At 58.7% G+C, this 20,283-nt stretch overlaps 1 protein-coding gene across 1 annotated transcript; it reads right to left on the bottom strand.

Annotated features, from left to right (window-relative positions):
* Positions 1-1,246: 1,246 nt before the first annotated feature.
* Positions 1,247-19,667, bottom strand: PAX4 (paired box 4). Its single transcript, XM_048928003.1, has 8 exons — positions 19,616-19,667; positions 15,721-15,851; positions 15,407-15,622; positions 5,893-5,971; positions 3,373-3,435; positions 3,184-3,266; positions 1,842-1,925; positions 1,247-1,279 (listed from the first exon to the last, which is right to left on the bottom strand). The coding sequence occupies exons 1-8, from the start codon at positions 19,665-19,667 to the stop codon at positions 1,247-1,249; spliced, it is 741 nt and encodes a 246-aa protein (XP_048783960.1).
* Positions 19,668-20,283: the final 616 nt, after the last annotated feature.

Genomic DNA, 20,283 nt, shown 5'->3' with positions numbered 1-20,283 from the left:
CAAAGCCCTCATCTGGACACCAGTGTCAATCTCCTTCAAATAAAACAAGGCTCTGTGCCGGCAACGGAGGAGTTGGCCGCGGTTCTATCAATAAATTACATTTCTACATAAACAAAACCCCAAAGCTTTTTATTTAGAGCAAAGAACAGAGCGTGGGGGGGCTTTACAGGACAGCCCTTTTTGGTGCAACGCCTTCAGATCAATGTGAATCCACGTGTGTCCATCCTCCTCTGGTGCACAATCCGGAGGCCCCGTGCTGCAACCCCCCATTGCCCTGCATGCTCAGAGTCAGGGGTAGATGGGGAGCATGGAGGTGGGCAGTGGGGTGCAGCGGGGGGCAGGAGGGCAGCAGGGCCAAGGGGGGGGCCTCCAAAGGCTGCCAGGGAGTTGGGAGGGGGCTGCTGCCTGCGGGATGGCACAGGGGTCAGGTAGGGGGGGGCTGAAGATGCCCACCCCCCTGCAGACCCTCATGGGGCTTGGGGGGGGGGGGAGCTGAAGGCACTCATCCCACTGCAGACCCTCATGGAGCTGGGGGGGGGGGTGAAGGCACCCATCCCACTGCAGACCCTCATGGGGCTGGGGGGAGCTGAAGGCACCCATCCCCCTGCAGACCCTCATGGGGCTGGGGGGAGCTGAAGGCACCCATCCCACTGCAGACCCTCATGGGGCTGGGGGGAGCTGAAGGCACCCATCCCACTGCAGACCCTCATGGGGCTGGGAGGGGGGGGGGGGTGAAGGCACCCATCCCACTGCAGACCCTCATGGGACTGGGAGGGGGGGGGGGTGAAGGCACCCATCCCCCTGCAGACCCTCATGGGGCTGGTGGTGGGGGTGAAGGCACTCATCCCACTGCAGACCCTCATGGGACTGGGGGGGGGGGGTGAAGGCACCCATCCCACTGCAGACCCTCATGGGGTTGGGGGTGGGGGGGTGAAGGCACTCATCTCACTGCAGACCCTCATGGGGCTGGGGGGGGGGTGAAGGCACCCATCCCACTGCAGACCCTCATGGGGCTGGGGGGGGGTGAAGGCACCCACCCCACTGCAGACCCTGATGGGGCTGGGGGTGGGGGGGGTGAAGGCACCCATCCCACTGCAGACCCTCATGGGGCTGGGGGGGGGGGGGGGGGGAGGAGGTCCCTGCAGCCCCTGAGCACCACGCAGTGCCCTGAGACCCCTCCTTGGCTGTGCCCCCCCCCCCACAAAGGGTTCATCCCTCCCCCCACCCCCCCCCCCTCGAGCCCTCCTTACCGCAGCAGCCAGCATCCCATGAACGAGGTCTGGGGGTGCAGAGGTGCAGAGGGATCAGAGGGCCTGGGGGGGCTCCGAGGGGCTCTAAGAAGCTGGGGGGAGCAGCTGGGAGGTGCTGGGGGGGTGGAAGGGGGGGGGGGGGGGAGAGGGGGGAGGGAGGAGCAGAGAGCAGAACATCACCCAGCATCCATTGGATGAGCTGGGTCATATTGGGGGAAGGGGGTTTGCACCCTTTTGGGGGGGGGGTCTCCTGGGGAGGGTGTCCCCATGGCTGCACGCTCCAGGCCTTCAGGATGACATTTGGGGGGGGGGGGGGGGGGGAGGAGATGCTGGGAAGCAGTGCAGCCCCCCCCCCCCCCCCCCCCTTCCCCATGCAGGTCCAGCCCCTCTCCTACCTGTGCAGAGATGGGGGCTGCCGTGGCAGGGGGGGGACAGGAGCCACTCACACCAGGAGCCTGCATGGGGGACCCTCAGTTGGGTTGGGGTGCACAAGGAGAGGCTGTGCCCCCTCCCCAGACTCCTTTGCAGCCCCCAGCCCCTCCTCGGCCATAAGATGGGGGGTCCTGCCCCCCCCTCTTCCCCCCCCCCAACCTGGGGGCTCTCACCTGCACCATTGGCCTCCATCCCCTGCCTGGCTTCACGTCGCCATTTGGCTCTTCTGTTGGAGAACCACACCTGGGGATGGGGAAGGGAGAGGGGGGGATGGTGAGGTTGTGCCCCCTCTGTGCTCTGGGATGTGGCAAGGAGTGTGCAAGGATGTGCTCTGCAATGTGCAAAGGAGCGTGCAAGAGAGTGTGCTAAGGAGTGTGCAAGGATGTGCTGTGCAATGTGCCAAGGAGCCTGCAAGGATGTGCCATACAATGTGCCAAGGAGTGTGCAAGAGGGTGTGCCAAAGTGTGTGCAAGTGAGTGTGCCAAGGAGTGTGCAAGTGAGTGTGCTAAGGAGTGTGCAAGGATGTGCCATATAATGTGCTAAGGAGTGTGCAAGGATGTACCATGCAAGGAGTGTGCAAGGACGTGCCGTGCAACATGCAGGTGTGTGCCATGGAGTGTGCAAAATGCTTGTGCCCAAGACATGCACACGCAGCACAGGGGTGCACAGTGGGGGGGTCTGTGCAATAAATGCGTGTGCGAAACAGACACGTGGAGCACAGGGGTGCAGAATGGGGACCTGTGCAACACACGCATGTGCAAAGCAGCCATAAGCAACATAGCTGTGCACAATGCAGCTCTGTGCAAGGCATGCATGGGCAAAACAGCCATATGCAACACGGGGGTGTGCAATGGGGGCCTGTGCAACACACACACGTGCAAAACAGAAATGTACAACACGGGTGTGCAATGGGGGTCTGTGCAACACACACACGTGCAAAACAGAAATGTACAACACGGGTGTGCAATGGGGGCCTGTGCAGCACACACACGTGCAAAACAGAAATGTACAACACAGGGGTGCTTAATGGGGGTCTGTGCAACATGTGTGTGTGCAAAGCAGGCACATGCAACACAGGAGTGCAGAGTGGGGGTCTGTGCAACACACACACGTGCAAAACAAGCATGTGCAACACATGGGTGTGCAATGGGGGCCTGTGCAACACACACACGTGCAAAACAGAAATGTGCAACACAGGGGTGCACAATGGGGATCTGTGCAACACATGCGTGTGCAAAGCAGGCACATGCAACACAGGAGTGCAGAATGGGGGTCTGTGCAACACACACACGTGCAAAACAAGCATGTGCAATGCAGGGGTGTGCAATGGGGGCCTGTGCAACACACGCATGTGCAAAGAAGCCATAAGCAACACAGGGGTGCACAATGGGGGTGTGTGCAAGGCATGCATGTGCAACACAGCCGTATGCAATGCAGGGGTTCTTAATGGGGGTCTGTGCAACACACACACGTGCAACACAGGTGCGCCCAAGCACCATACCTGGATGGTGATGTCTGGCAGCCGTGTGGCCGCAGCCAATCGTCCTCGTGTGCTGCTGTCTGGGTATTTTCCCCTTTGGAACTCTGCAGATGGGGTGCAATCAGCCCCCAGCCTTTGCAACCCCCCCCCCCCCAACCCCCTTCCCAACCCAGTGAAGCCCAATGAGCGCCCACTGCAACGGACCCCCACCTTCCTCCAGGGCTTTGGATTGCTGCTGGGACAGCGTCGTCCTGCTGCGCTGCCTGCTGCGGCCTGGGGGGGGTCCTGGGGGGGGCTGGGGGTCTGCAGCTGTGATGGGAGAGGAGGGGGATGGGATGGAGGGGGAAGGGTGGGCATAGGAAAGGAGAGTGTGGGTGCGTGCATCCATGTGTGTGTGTGCATCCAAACGTGTGTGCATGTCTGCAGGTGTCTGCATGCATCCCTGTGCATGCATGTGTGCAAATATGCGTGCATCCTCGTGTCTGTGCATGTCTGCAGTTGTCTGCATGCATCCTTGTGTGTGCATGTCTGCAAATATGCGTGCATCCTTGCGTCTGTGCATGCCTACAGGTGTCTGCATGCATCTTTGTGCATGCACGTCTGCAAATACCTAGGCATCCTTGTGTCTGTGCATGCTTGCAGGTGTCTGCATGCATCCCTGTGTGTGCAAGTCTGCAAATATGCGTGCATCCAAACGTGTGTGCATGCCTACTGGTGTCTGCATGCATCCCTGTGTATGCATGTCTGCAAATATGCATGCATCCTCATGTCTGTGCACGCCAGCAGGTGTCTGCATGCATCTTTGTGTGTGCATGTCTGCAAATACGTGTGCATCCTCGTGTCTGTGCACATCTGCAGGTGTCTGCATGCATCTTTGTGTGTGCATGTCTGCAAATACGCGTGCATCCTTGTGTCTGTGTATGTCTGCAGGTGTCTGCATGCATCCCTGTGCATGCACGTCTGCAAATATGCGTGCATCCTCATGTCTGTGCATGCCTACAGGTGTCTGCATGCATCCCTGTGCATGCACGTCTGCAAATACCTAGGCATCCTTGTGTCTGTGCATGCCTGCAGGTGTCTGCATGCATCCCTGTGTATGCACGTCTGCAAATATGCATGCATCCTTGTGTCTGTGCACATCTGCAGGTGTCTGCATGCATCTTTGTGTGTGCATGTCTGCAAATATGCATGCATCCTTGTGTCTGTGCACATCTGCAGGTGTCTGCATGCATCCCTGTGCATGCACGTCTGCAAATATGCATGCATCCTCGTGTCTGTGCATGCCTGCAGGTGTCTGCATGCATCTTTGTGCATGCATGTCTGCAAATATGCATGCATCCTTATTTCTGTGCACATCTGCAGGTGTCTGCATGCATCTTTGTGTGTGCATGTCTGCAAATACGCGTGCATCCTTGTGTCTGTGTATGTCTGCAGGTGTCTGCATGCATCCCTGTGCATGCACGTCTGCAAATATGCGTGCATCCTCATGTCTGTGCATGCCTACAGGTGTCTGCATGCATCCCTGTGCATGCACGTCTGCAAATACCTAGGCATCCTTGTGTCTGTGCATGCCTGCAGGTGTCTGCATGCATCCCTGTGTATGCACGTCTGCAAATATGCATGCATCCTTGTGTCTGTGCACATCTGCAGGTGTCTGCATGCATCTTTGTGTGTGCATGTCTGCAAATATGCATGCATCCTTGTGTCTGTGCACATCTGCAGGTGTCTGCATGCATCCCTGTGCATGCACGTCTGCAAATATGCATGCATCCTCGTGTCTGTGCATGCCTGCAGGTGTCTGCATGCATCTTTGTGCATGCATGTCTGCAAATATGCATGCATCCTTATTTCTGTGCACATCTGCAGGTGTCTGCATGCATCTTTGTGTGTGCATGTCTGCAAATACGCGTGCATCCTCGTGTCTGTGCATGCCTGCAGGTGTCTGCATGCATCTTTGTGCGTGCATGTGTGCAAATACACATGCATCCTCATGTCTGTGCATGCCTGCAGGTGTCTGCATGCATCCCTGTGTGTGCACGTCTGCAAATATGCATGCATCCTCGTGTCTGTGCATGCCTGCAGGTGTCTGCATGCATCCTTGTGTGTGCATGTCTGCAAATATGCGTGCATCCTTGCGTCTGTGCATGCCTACAGGTGTCTGCATGCATCTTTGTGCATGCACGTCTGCAAATACCTAGGCATCCTTGTGTCTGTGCATGCTTGCAGGTGTCTGCATGCATCCCTGTGTGTGCAAGTCTGCAAATATGCGTGCATCCAAACGTGTGTGCACGTCTGCAGGTGTCTGCATGCATCTTTGTGCGTGCATGTCTGCAAATACGCGTGCATCCTTGTGTCTGTGCACATCTGCAGGTGTTTGCATGCATCTTTGTGTGTGCACGTCTGCAAATACCTAGGCATCCTTGTGTCTGTGCACATCTGCAGGTGTCTGCATGCATCCTTGTGCATGCATGTCTGCAAATATGCGTGCATCCTTATTTCTGTGCACATCTGCAGGTGTCTGCATGCATCTTTGTGTGTGCATGTCTGCAAATACGCATGCATCCTCGTGTCTGTGCATGTCTGCAGGTGTCTGCATGCATCCCTGTGTGTGCACGTCTGCAAATATGCATGCATCCTCGTGTCTGTGCACATCTGCAGGTGTCTGCATGCATCCCTGCGTGTGTTTGCAGGCCTACAGGTGTGCATGCACAGCCACATGTGTGCACATACCTGCGTTCTCTCCCCCCGGCAACACGGTGGGGCTCGGTGCTCCCTGCAGAGCCCTCAGCACCCGATTGATGGAGGAGACCTGGGGAGGAGATGGGGCTGCAGATGGGATTTGGGGGGGGGGGGGAAGGGGGTGGGCAGCACCGAGGGGCAGGAGGAGCAGCTCCCCTCCACCCCAAATCCTCCCCAGTCTGGCCCTATGCAGCTCAGCCCAAATACGAGACCTGCGCTCTCGTATCTCCCTGCACCCCCAAACCCAGGACCCCCCCCCCAGCCTCACAACCCCATTCAGCCACCCCAAAATGGGACCCCCACCCTCACATCCCCATGTACCCCAATCCCAGAACCCCCTACCCTCATATCCCCCATGCAACCCCCCCCCAAAATGGGACCCCTACCCTCACATCCCCATGCAAACCCTCCAAACATGGGACCCCCACCCTCATATCCCCATGCATTCCCCCCCAAAATGGGACCCCCACCCTCACATCCCCTTGCAACCTCCCCCAAACACAGGACCCCCCATCCTGACATCCCCATGCACCCCCCCCAAAATGGGACCCCCCACCCTCCCAACCCCACCCAACCCCCAATCCCAGGACCCCCACCCTCCCAACCCCACCCAACCCCCAATCCCAGGACCCCCACCCTCACATCCCCATTCAGCCACCCCTCAATATGGGACCCCCACCCTCACATCCCTAAGCAACCTCCCCCAATCCCAGGACCCCCCACCCTCACATCTCCATGCATTCCCCCCAAATATGAGACCCCCCCACCCTCACATCCCCATTCATTCACCCCAAAATGGGACCCCCACCCTCACATTCCCTATGCAACCTCCCCCAAACACAGGACCCCCACCCTTATGCCCCCATGCATCCTCCCCAAATATGAGACCCCCCACCCTCACATCCCCATTCACCCAACCTCCAATCCCAGTACCCCCCACCCTCACATCCCCATGTACCCCAATCCCAGAACCCCCTACCCTCATATCCCCCATGCAACCCTCCCCCCCAAAATGAGACCCCCACCCTCACATCCCCACCCAACCCCCAATCCCAGGACCCCCACCCTCACATCCCCATGCATGCCCCCCAAACATGGGACCCCCCACCCTCACATCCCCACCCAACCCTCAATCCCAGGACCCCCGCCCTCACATCCCCATGCAACCCCCCCCAATATGGGACCCCCACCCTCACAACCCTATGCAACCATCCCCAAACTCAGGACCCCCATCCCAACATCCTCATTTACCCACCCCAAAATGGGACCCCCCACCCTCCCAACCCCACCCAACCCCCAATCCCAGGACCCTCTCCCTCACATCCCCATGCATCCCCCCCCAAACATGGGGCCCCCATCCTCACATCCCCATTCAGCCACCCCTCAATATGGGACCCCCACCCTCACGTCCCTATGCAACCTCCCCCAAACACAGGACCCCCCACCCTCACATCTCCATGCATTCCCCCCAAATATGAGACCCCCCCACCCTCACATCCCCATTCATTCACCCCAAAATGGGACCCCCACCCTCCCATCCCCACCCGACCCCCAATCCCAGGACCCCCTCCCTCACATCCCCATGCATGACCCCCAAAATGGGACTCCCACCCTCACATCCCCATTCAGCCACCCCTCAATATGGGACCCCCACCCTCTCATCCCTAAGCAGCCTCCCCCAATCCCAGGACCCCCCACCCTCACATCTCCATGCAAACCCCCCCAAACATGAGACCCCCCACCCTCACATCCCCACACACCCATACCCAAAATGGGACCCCCCACCCTCACATCCCCACCCAGCTCCCAATTCCAGGACCCCCACCCTCACATCCCCATTCAGCCACCCCTCAATATGGGACCCCCACCCTCACATCTCCATGCATTCCCCCCAAATATGAGACCCCCCCACCCTCACATCCCCATGCATCCCCCCCCAAAATGGGACCCCCCACACTCACATCCCCTCTGCAACCTCCCCCAAACACAGGACCCCCACCCTTATGTCCCCATGCATCCTCCCCAAATATGAGACCCCCCACCCTCACATCCCCACACACCCATACCCAAAATGGGACCCCCACCCTCCCATCCCCACCCAACCCTCAATCCCAGGACCCCCACCCTCACATCCCCATGCATCCCCCCCAAAATGGGACCCCCACCCTCCTATCCCCATTCATTCACGCCTCAATATGGGACCCCCACTCTCACAACCCTATTTAACCCTCCCCCAAGGACAGGACCCCCATCCTGACCTCCCCATGCATCCCCCCCCAAAATGGGACCCCCACCCTCACATCCCTATGCAACCTCCCCCAAACACAGGACCCCCACCCTTATGCCCCCATGCATCCTCCCCAAATATGAGATCCCCACCCTCACATCCCCATTCACCCAACCTCCAATCCCAGTACCCCCCACCCTCACATCCCCATGTACCCCAATCCCAGAACCCCCTACCCTCATATCCCCAATGCAACGCCCCCCAAAATGGGACCCCCCACCCTCCCATCCCCACCCAACCCCCAATCCCAGGACCCCCACCCTCCCATCCCCATGCATCCCCCCCAAACATGGGACCCCCACCCTCACATCCCTATGCAACCCCCCCCAAAGACAGGACCCCACCCTTATGTCCCCATGCATCCCCCCCCAAACATGAGACCCCCCACCCTCACATCCCCACACACCCATACCCAAAATGGGACCCCCACCCTCACATCCCCACCCAACCCCCAATCCCAGGACCCCCCTCGCTCACATCCCCATGCATCCCCCCCCAAACATGGGACCCCCATCCTCACATCCCCATTCATTCACCCCTCAATATGGGACCCCCCACCCTCACATCCCTAAGCAACCTCCCCCAATCCCAGGACCCCCCACCCTCACATCTCCATGCATTCCCCCCAAATATGAGACCCCCCCCTCCCTCACATCCCCATTCATTCACCCCAAAATGGGACCCCCACCCTCCCATTCCCACCCAACCCCCCAAACCCAGGACCCCCACCCTTACATCTCCATACAGCCACCCCAAAATGGGACCCCCACCCTCACATCCCCATTCAGCCACCCCTCAATATGGGACCCCCACCCTCTCATCCCTAAGCAGCCTCCCCCAATCCCAGGACCCCCCACCCTCACATCTCCATGCAAACCCCCCAAACATGAGACCCCCCCACCCTCACATCCCCACACACCCATACCCAAAATGGGACCCCCACCCTCACATCCCCCACCCAACCCCCAATCCCAGGACCCCCACCCTCACATCCCCATGCAAGCCCCCCCAATATGGGACCCCCACCCTCACAACCCTATGCAACCATCCCCAAACTCAGGACCCCCATCCCAACATCCTCATTTACCCACCCCAAAATGGGACCCCCCACCCTCCCATCCCCACCCAACCCCCAATCCCAGGACCCCCAACATCACATCCCCATACATCTCCCCCCAAAATGGGACCCCCACCCTCACATCCCTAAGCAACCCCCCCCAATATGGGACCCCCACCCTCACAACCCTATGCAACCATCCCCAAACTCAGGACCCCCATCCCAACATCCTCATTTACCCACCCCAAAATGGGACCCCCACCCTCCCAACCCCACCCAACCCCCAATCCCAGGACCCCCTCGCTCACATCCCCATGCATCCCCCCCCAAACATGGGACCCCCACCCTCCTATCCCCATTCATTCACCCCTCAATATGGGACCCCCCACCCTCACGTCCCTAAGCAACCTCCCCCAATCCCAGGACCCCCCACCCTCACATCTCCATGCATTCCCCCCAAATATGAGACCCCCACACCCTAACATCCCCATTCATTCACCCCAAAATGGGACCCCCCACCCTCCCATCCCCACCCGACCCCCAATCCCAGGACCCCCCACCCTCACATCCCTATGCAACCATTCCCAAACACAGGACCCCCATCCTGATCTCCTCATGTACCCATCCCAAAATGGGACCCCCACCCTCCCATCCCCACCCAACCTCCAAACCCAGGACCCCCACCCTCACATCTCCATGCATCCTCCCCAAACATGGGACCCCCCACTCTCACATCCCTATGCAACCCCCCCCAAAGACAGGACCCCCATCCTGACATCCCCATGCACCCCCCCGAAATATGGGACCCCCCCCATCATGCATCTCCACACACTCACCCCAAACAGAGATCCCACCCCCAAAATGGGACCCCCACCCTCAAAACCCATTCAGCCACCCCCCAAACACAGGACCCCCACCCTGATGTCCCCATGCATCCTCCCCAAATATGAGACCCCCCCACCCTCACATCCCCACACACCCATACCCAAAATGGGACCCCCACCCTCACATCCCCACCCAGCTCCCAATTCCAGGACCCCCAACCCTCACATCTCCATGCATCCCCCCCCAAACATGGGACCCCCATCCTCACATCCCCATTCAGCCACCCCTCAATATGGGACCCCCACTCTCACAACCCTATTTAACCCTCCCCCAAGGACAGGACCCCCCATCCTGACCTCCCCATGCATCCCCCCCCAAAATGGGACCCCCACCCTCACATCCCCACCCAACCCCCAATCCCAGGACCCCCACCCTCACATCCCCATGCAACCCCCCCCAATATGGGACCCCCACCCTCACAACCCTATGCAACCATCCCCAAACTCAGGACCCCCATCCCAACATCCTCATTTACCCACCCCAAAACGGGACCCCCACCCTCCCAACCCCACCCAACCCCCAATCCCAGGACCCCCTCGCTCACATCCCCATGCATCCCCCCCCAAACATGGGACCCCCCATCCTCACATCCCCATTCATTCACCCCTCAATATGGGACCCCCACCCTCACATCCCTAAACAACCTCCCCCAATCCCAGGACCCCCCCACCCTCACATCTCTATGCATTCCCCCCAAATATGAGACCCCCCACCCTCACATCCCCATTCATTCACCCCAAAATGGGACCCCCACCCTCCCATCCCCACCCGACCCCCAATCCCAAGACCCCCACCCTCACATCCCCATGCATCCCCCCCAAAACGGGACCCCCACCCTCACATCCCCTTCCAACCTCCCCCAAACACAGGACCCCCACCCTTATGCCCCCATGCATCCTCCCCAAATATGAGATCCCCACCCTCACATCCCCATTCACCCAACCTACAATCCCAGTACCCCCACCCTCACATCCCCATGTACCCCAATCCCAGAACCCCCTACCCTCATATCCCCCATGCAACCCCCCCCCCAAAATGGGACCCCCACCCTCCCATCCCCACCCAACCCCCAATCCCAGGACCCCCACCCTCCCATCCCCATGCATCCCCCACAAACATGGGACCCGCCACCCTCACATCCCTAAGCAACCCCCCCCCAAAGACAGGACCCCACCCTTATGTCCCCATGCATCCTCCCCAAATATGAGACCCCCCACCCTCACATCCCCACACACCCATCCCCAAAATGGGACCCCCACCCTCCCATCCCCACCCAACCCTCAATCCCAGGACCCCCACCCTCACATCCCCATGCATCCCCCCCAAAATGGGACCCCCACCCTCCTATCCCCATTCATTCACACCTCAATATGGGACCCCCACCCTCTCATCCCTATGCAACCTCCCCCAATCCCAGGACCCCCCAACCCTCACATCTCCATGCATTCCCCCCAAATATGAGACCCCCCCACCGCCACATCCCACACACCCACCCCAAATGGGACCCCCACCCTCCCATCCCCCACCCAACCCTCAATCCCAGGACCCCCATCCTCACAATCCCCATGCAAGCCCCCCCAAAACGGGGACCCCCCACCCTCCTATCCCATTCATTCACACCTCAATATGGGACCCCCACCCTCACACAACCCTATGCAACCTCCCCCAAACACACGACCCCATCCTGACATCCTCACATACCCACCCCAAACATGGGACCCCCACCCTCTCATCCCTAAGCAACCTCCCCAATCCCAGGACCCCCCACCCTCCCATCCCCACCCAACCCCCAATCCCAGGACCCCCAACATCACATCCCCATACATCTCCCCCCAAAATGGGACCCCCACCCTCACGTCCCTAAGCAACCTCCCCCAAACACAGGACCCCCATCCTGACATCCCCATGCATCCCCCCCAAACATGAGACCCCCCACCCTCACATCCCCACACACCCATCCCCAAAATGGGACCCCCCACCCTCACATCCCCACCCAACCCCCAATCCCAGGACCCCCACCCTCACATCCCCATGCATGCCCCCCAAACATGGGACCCCCACCCTCACATCCCTATGCAACCATCCCCAAACTCAGGACCCCCATCCCAACATCCTCATTTACCCACCCCAAAATGGGACCCCCACCCTCCCAACCCCACCCAACCCCCAATCCCAGGACCCCCTCGCTCACATCCCCATGCATCCCCCCCCAAACATGGGACCCCCACCCTCCTATCCCCATTCATTCACCCCTCAATATGGGACCCCCACCCTCACGTCCCTAAGCAACCTCCCCCAATCCCAGGACCCCCCACCCTCACATCTCCATGCATTCCCCCCAAATATGAGACCCCCACACCCTAACATCCCCATTCATTCACCCCAAAATGGGACCCCCACCCTCCCATCCCCACCCGACCCCCAATCCCAGGACCCCCACCCTCACATCCCTATGCAACCATTCCCAAACACAGGACCCCCATCCTGATCTCCTCATGTACCCATCCCAAAATGGGACCCCCACCCTCCCATCCCCACCCAACCTCCAAACCCAGGACCCCCACCCTCACATCTCCATGCATCCTCCCCAAACATGGGACCCCCCACTCTCACATCCCTATGCAACCCCCCCCAAAGACAGGACCCCCATCCTGACATCCCCATGCACCCCCCCGAAATATGGGACCCCCCCCATCATGCATCTCCACACACTCACCCCAAACAGAGATCCCACCCCCAAAATGGGACCCCCACCCTCAAAACCCATTCAGCCACCCCCCAAACACAGGACCCCCACCCTGATGTCCCCATGCATCCTCCCCAAATATGAGACCCCCCCCACCCTCACATCCCCACACACCCATACCCAAAATGGGACCCCCCACCCTCACATCCCCACCCAGCTCCCAATTCCAGGACCCCCAACCCTCACATCTCCATGCATCCCCCCCCCAAACATGGGACCCCCATCCTCACATCCCCATTCAGCCACCCCTCAATATGGGACCCCCACTCTCACAACCCTATTTAACCCTCCCCCAAGGACAGGACCCCCATCCTGACCTCCCCATGCATCCCCCCCCAAAATGGGACCCCCACCCTCACATCCCCACCCAACCCCCAATCCCAGGACCCCCACCCTCACATCCCCATGCAACCCCCCCCAATATGGGACCCCCACCCTCACAACCCTATGCAACCATCCCCAAACTCAGGACCCCCCATCCCAACATCCTCATTTACCCACCCCAAAACGGGACCCCCCACCCTCCCAACCCCACCCAACCCCCAATCCCAGGACCCCCTCGCTCACATCCCCATGCATCCCCCCCCAAACATGGGACCCCCATCCTCACATCCCCATTCATTCACCCCTCAATATGGGACCCCCACCCTCACATCCCTAAACAACCTCCCCCAATCCCAGGACCCCCCACCCTCACATCTCTATGCATTCCCCCCAAATATGAGACCCCCCACCCTCACATCCCCATTCATTCACCCCAAAATGGGACCCCCACCCTCCCATCCCCACCCGACCCCCAATCCCAAGACCCCCACCCTCACATCCCCATGCATCCCCCCCAAAACGGGACCCCCACCCTCACATCCCCTTCCAACCTCCCCCAAACACAGGACCCCCACCCTTATGCCCCCATGCATCCTCCCCAAATATGAGATCCCCACCCTCACATCCCCATTCACCCAACCTCCAATCCCAGTACCCCCCCACCCTCACATCCCCATGTACCCCAATCCCAGAACCCCCTACCCTCATATCCCCCATGCAACCCCCCCCCCAAAATGGGACCCCCTACCCTCCCATCCCCACCCAACCCCCAATCCCAGGACCCCCACCCTCCCATCCCCATGCATCCCCCCCCAAACATGGGACCCCCATCCTCACATCCCCATTCATTCACCCCTCAATATGGGACCCCCAACCCTCACATCCCCATGCAAACCCACCCCAAAATGAGACCCCCACCCTCACATTCCTATGCAACCTCCCCCAAACACAGGACCCCTGTACCGACATCCTCATTTACCCACCCCAAAATGGGACCCCCCACCCTCCCATTCCCACCCGACCCCCAATCCCAGGACCTCCACCCTCACATCCCCATGCATCTCCCTCCCAAAACGGGACCCCCCACCCTCACATCCCCTTGCAACCTCCCCCAAGAACAGGACCCCCACCCTTATGTCCCCATGCATACTCCCAAAATATGAGACCCCCCACCCTCACATCTCCACACACCCAACCCCAATCCCAGGACCCCTACCCTCACATCCCCATGCAACCCCCCCCCCAAAATGGGACCCCCACCCTCCTATCCCCATTCATTCACCCCTCAATATGGGACCCCCTCCCTCACATCCCTTTGCAACCTCCCCCAAACACAGGACCCCCCCACCCTCACATCTCCATGCATTCCCCCCAAATATGAGACCCCCCCACCCTCACATCCCCATTCATTCACCCCAAAATGGGACCCCCCACCCTCCCATCCCCACCCAACCCCCAATCCCAAGACCCCCACCCTCACATCCCCATGCATCCCCCCCAAAACGGGACCCCCACCCTCACATCCCCTTCCAACCTCCCCCAAACACAGGACCCCCACCCTTATGCCCCCATGCATCCCCCCCCAAACATGAGATCCCCACCCTCACATCCCCATTCACCCCAACCTACAATCCCAGTACCCCCACCCTCACATCCCCATGTACCCCAATCCCAGAACCCCCTACCCTCATATCCCCCATGCAACCCCTCCCCCAAAATGAGACCCCCACCCTCCCATCCCCACCCAACCCCCAATCCCAGGACCCCCACCCTCACATCCCCATGCATGCCCCCCAAACATGGGACCCCCACCCTCACATCCCCACCCAACCCTCAATCCCAGGACCCCCACCCTCACATCCCCATGCATGCCCCCCAAACATGGGACCCCCCACCCTCACATCCCTATGCAACCATCCTCAAACACAGGACCCCTGTACCGACATCCTCATTTACCCACCCCAAAATGGGACCCCCACCCTCCCATTCCCACCCAACCCCCAATCCCAGGACCCCCACCCTTATGCCCCCATGCATCCTCCCCAAACATGGGACCCCCCACCCTCACATCCCCTTGCAACCTCCCCCAAACACAGGACCCCCATCCTGACATCCCCATGCACCCCCCCCAAAACGGGACCCCCACCCTCCCATCCCCACGCACCCCAACCTCCCCCCTTTCCCCCCCCCCTCCATCCCCACTCACGCTGGGGCTGCTCTGGTTGCCGCAGAGCCCCTCGAGGCGCAGCTGCTGCCTGATCTCCCATGCGAAGAGGGACGGCCGCTCACGCTTCAGCTGCGCGATTCGTGCCACCATGGGGGGGGGAACAGCACGAGCTTTGCCACCCCGCAAACTTTTAGGTCTCAACGAACCGGTCCGGTAATAACGGCTCAAGATTTTGCTGACGCAACCATTGGACACCTATGGGGTGGATTTGGGGAGGTGGGGGGGGATTTGGGGGGGTGGGATGGTGAGGATCCCCCTTCCCCCCCCCCCCCCCCCTCCAAGTCAGTGCGTACCTGGAGGCTGCGGGAGATGTCGGTGCTGCGGACGCCGCGTGCTGCCAGCCGGATGATGCTCTGCCTTTTGCATGGGGGGAGAGGGCAGCCGTTGGTGTAGACCCCCCCCAGCTGGTTGATGCTGCTGGGGCCTGGGGGGGAGGGGATAAAGTGGGGTGAGGAGGGGGGTTTCAATCGTGGAAGGTGGAGGAGTGGGGATGGGTGGTGGGGTGAGGGGGGGGGGGGTCCCCGTCTTGTGTGTGAGGAGAGAAACGGGTGCTGAATGGTGGGGAGGTGGAGCTGAGAGGGGGGATTGGGGGGGTGGGGGGTGGTGTTGGTGGGGGGGAGGGGATAAGATAAGGCGAGGAGGGGGGTTTCAATTGTGGAAGGTGGAGGAGTGGGGATGGGTGGTGGGGTGGAGGGGGGGGGGTTCCCGTCTTGTGTGTGCGGGGAGAAACGGGTGCTGAATGGTGGGGAGGTGGAGCTGAGGGGGGGGGATTGGGGGTTTGGGGGGTGGCGTTGGTTGGAGTGTGAAGAAATGGGGGGGGAGAGTGCAAGGATGGGCTGTGTGCAATGTGGGGGGGTGCGGAGCAAAGCGTGCCGTGGGGTGTGCAACAAAATGAGCCGTGGGGTGTGCAGGGATGTGGCAGAATGAGCCAAGGAGTGTGCCAAAAAGTGTGCCATGGGGATGTGCCAAGGAGTGTGTCAAGGATGTGCAACAGAGTGTGCCAAGAAGTGTGCAAGGATGTGCCATGGGGTGAGGCAAGAGTTTGCAGGAGTGCATGCCATGGAGCGTGCAAGGATGTGGCACAGAGTGAGCCATGGAGTGTGCAAGAGAATGTGCCAAGGATGTGCAACAAAGTGTGCCATGGAGCGTGTCAATGAGTGTGCCAAGAAGTGTGCAACAAAAAGTGTCATGGAGTGAGGCAAGAGTTTGCAGCAGTGCGTGCCATGGAGCGTGCAAGGATGTGGCATGGAGTGAGCCATAGAGTGTGCAACAAATTGTGCCATGAAGTGTGCAAGGATGTGGCACAAAGTGAGCCATGTAGCGTGCAACAGAATGTGCCATGGGGATGTGCCAAGGAGTGTGTTAAGGAGTGTGCAACAAAGTGTGCCATGGAGCGTGCAAGGATGTGACACAGTGAGCCAAGGAGTGTGCAAGTGTGCCAGGGAGTGTGCAATAGAGCATGCCATGAAGTGTGCAACAAAGTGTGCCACAGAGTGAGCCATTGAGAGTGCAACAAAGTGTGCCATGGGGATGTGCCAAGGAGTGTGTTAAGGAGTGTGCAACAAAGGGTGCCATGGAGTGTGCAAGGATGTGCCACAGAGTGAGCCATGCAGTGTGCAACAAAGTGTGCCATGGAGTGTGAAAGAAAATGTGCCATGGAGTGTGCAGGGATGTGCCAGAATGAGCCATGGAGTGTGCAACAAAGTGTGCCATGGAGCGTGTCAATGAGAGTGCCAAAAAGTGTGCAACAAAGTGTGCCATGGAGTGTGCAAGGATGTGCCACAGTGAGCCATGGAGTGTGCAACAAAGTGTGCCAAAAAGTGTGCAGCAAATTATGCCAAAAAGTGTGCCAAGAAGTGTGCAAGGATGTGCTGTGGAGTGAGGCAAGAGTTTGCAGCAGTTCATGCCATGGAGCGTGCAAGGATGTGCCAGAGTGAGCCATGTAGCGTGCAACAGAATGTGCCATGGGGATGTGCCTAGGAGTGTGTTAAGGAGTGTGCAACAAAGTGTGCCATGGAATGTGTCAATGAGAGTGCCAAGAAGTGTGCAACAAAGTGTGCCAAGAAGTGTGCAAGGATGTGCCACAGTGAGCCAAGGAGTGTGCAAGTGTGCCAGGGAGTGTGCAATAGAGCATGCCATGAAGTGTGCAAGGATGTGCCACAGAGTGAGCCATGGAGCGTGCAAGAGAATGTGCCAAGGATGTGCAACAAAGTGTGCCATGGAGTGTGCAGGGATGTGGCACAGAGTGAGCCATGGAGTGTGCAACAAAGTGTGCCATGGAGTGTGTCAATGAGAGTGCCAAAAAGTGTGCAGCAAATTGTGCCATGGAGTGTGCAAGGATGTGCCAGAGTGAGCCATAGAGTGTGCCACAAATTGTGCCATGGAGCGTGCAAGGATGTGGCACAGAGTGAGCCATGTAGTGTGAAACAGAGTGTGCCATGGGGATGTGCCTAGGAGTGTGTTAAGGAGTGTGCAACAAAGTGTGCCATGGAGTGTGTCAATGAGAGTGCCAAGAAGTGTGCAACAAAGCGTGCCAAAAAGTGTGCAAGGATGTGCCATGGAGTGAGGCAAGAGTTTGCAGCAGTGCGTGCCATGGAGTGTGCAAGGATGTGGCACAGAGTGACCAAGGAGTGTGCAACAAATTGTGCCATGGAGTGTGCAAGGATGTGCCACAGAGTGAGCCATGTAGCATGCAACAAAATGTGCCATGGGGATGTGCCAAGGAGTGTGCAACAGAGTGTGCCATGGAGTGTGTCAATGAGAGTGCCAAGAAGTGTGCAACAAAGTGTGCCATGGAGCGTACAAGGATGTGACACAGTGAGCCAAGGAGTGTGCAAGTGTGCCAGGGAGTGTGCAATAGAGCATGCCATGAAGTGTGCAAGGATGTGCCACAGAGTGAGCCATGGAGTGTGCAAGAGAATGTGCCAAGGATGTGCAACAAAGTGTGCCATGGAGTGTGCAGGGATGTGGCACAGAGTGAGCCAAGGAGTGTGCAAGAAAGTGTGCCATGGAGTGTGTCAATGAGAGTGCCAAGAAGTGTGCAACAAAAAGTGTCATGGAGTGAGGCAAGAGTTTGCAGCAGTGCATGCCATGGAGCGTGCAAGGATGTGGCACAGAGTGAGCCATGTAGTGTGAAACAGAGTGTGCCATGGGGATGTGCCTAGGAGTGTGTTAGGGAGTGTGCAACAAAGTGTGCCATGGAGTGTGTCAATGAGAGTGCCAAGAAGTGTGCAACAAAGCGTGCCAAGAAGTGTGCAAGGATGTGCCATGGAGTGAGGCAAGAGTTTGCAGCAGTGCATGCCATGGAGTGTGCAAGGATGTGGCACAGAGTGAGCCATGGAGTGAGCAACAGAGTGTGCCAAGGATGTGCAACAAAGTGTGCCATGGAGTGTGCAAGGATGTGCCACAGTGAGCCAAGAAGTGTGCAACAAAGTGTGCCATGGAGTGTGCAAGGATGTGCCAGAATGAGCCATGCAGTGTGGAACAAAGTGTGCCAAAAAGTGTGCCAAGAAGTGTGCAAGGATGTGCTGTGGAGTGAGGCAAGAGTTTGCAGCAGTGCATGCCATGGAGCGTGCAAGGATGTGCCACAGAGTGAGCCATGGAGCGTGCAAGTGTTCCAGGGAGTGTGCAATAGAACATGTCATGAAGTGTGCAACAAAGTGTGCCACAGAGTGAGCCACTGAGAGTGCAACAAAGTGTGCCATGGGGATGTGCCAAGGAGTGTGTCAAGGAGTGTGCAACAAAGTGTGCCATGGAGTGTGGAACAAAGTGTGCCAAAAAGTGTGCAGCAAAGTGTGCCAAAAAGTGTGCCAAGAAGTGTGCAAGGATGTGCTGTGGAGTGAGGCAAGAGTTTGCAACAGTGCATGCCGTGGAGCGTGCAAGGATGTGGCACGGAGTGAGCCATGGAGTGTGCAACAAAGTGTGCCAAAACGTGTGCAGCAAAGTGTGCCAAGAAGTGTGCAAGGATGTGCTGTGGAGTGAGGCAACAGTTTGCAGCAGTGCATGCCATGGAGCGTGCAAGGATGTGGCACAGAGTGAGCCATGGAGCGTGCAACAGAGTGTGCCATGGCAATGGAGAGGGCAAGGCCGTGCCATGGGGTGTGCAGCAAAGCACGGCAAGGGGTGTGCAAGGATGTGCAACTGAGTGTGCAACTGAGTGTGCAACTGAGTGTGCAATGGAGGGCTCACCTTGCTGCTGCATGGAGAGGCATCGTGGGGTCTCGGTGCTGGGGAGGCTCATCCTGGAGCTGTTTGTGCAGGGGGGAAAAGCACAGCTGAAGCAGCTGCAGCTTCACTGCCTGCACTGAACCTGGATGGACAAAAAGCTGATGCACCAAACCCCAAAGCAGCGAACCCCAAAGAAGCAAATCCTGATACATCAAACCCCAAAGCACTGAACCCCAAAGCATTGAACCCCCAAAGCATTGAACCCCGAACCAATGAACCCCAAAGCACCAAACCCCAAAGCTCTGAACCCCAAAGAAGCAAATCCTGATACATCAAACCCCCAAAGCACCAAACCCCAAAACATTGAACCCCAAAGAGGCAAACCCTGATGGACCAAACCCCAAAGCACTGAAACCCCAAAGCACCAAACCCCAAAGCAATGAACCCCGAAGCAATGAACCCCAAAGCACCAAACTCCAAAGCACCAAACCCCAAAGCTCTGAACCCCAAAGAAGCAAATCCTGATACATCAAACCCCCAAAACACCGAACCCCAAAACATTGAACCCCAAAGCACCAAACCCTGGTGCACCAAAACCCAAAGCACCAAACCCCAAAGCATTGAACCCTGAAGCACCAAACCCCGGTGCACCAAACCCCAAAGCACTGAAACCCCAGAGCTCCAAACCC

Source organism: Lagopus muta, chromosome 1 (genome assembly GCF_023343835.1).
Source record: "Lagopus muta isolate bLagMut1 chromosome 1, bLagMut1 primary, whole genome shotgun sequence".
Classification (NCBI taxonomy): Eukaryota; Metazoa; Chordata; class Aves; order Galliformes; family Phasianidae; genus Lagopus; species Lagopus muta.
The sequence above is the reverse complement of the archived record's forward strand: the minus strand, read 5'-3'. Positions and strand labels throughout refer to the sequence as shown.

Bases quoted from the DNA above. Each gene is read 5' to 3' on its own strand.
- PAX4 (XM_048928003.1), bottom strand. From the start codon at position 19,667: ATGAGCCTCCCCAGCACCGAGACCCCACGATGCCTCTCCATGCAGCAG. The intron at 1,926-3,183 runs GTATGGTGCTTG...CCCCATCCCCAG, and splicing joins TGCCAGACATCACCATCCAG to GTGTGGTTCTCCAACAGAAG. The intron at 1,280-1,841 runs GTTGGGGGGGGG...CTGCACCCCCAG, and splicing joins GTGCAGGTGAGAGCCCCCAG to ACCTCGTTCATGGGATGCTG.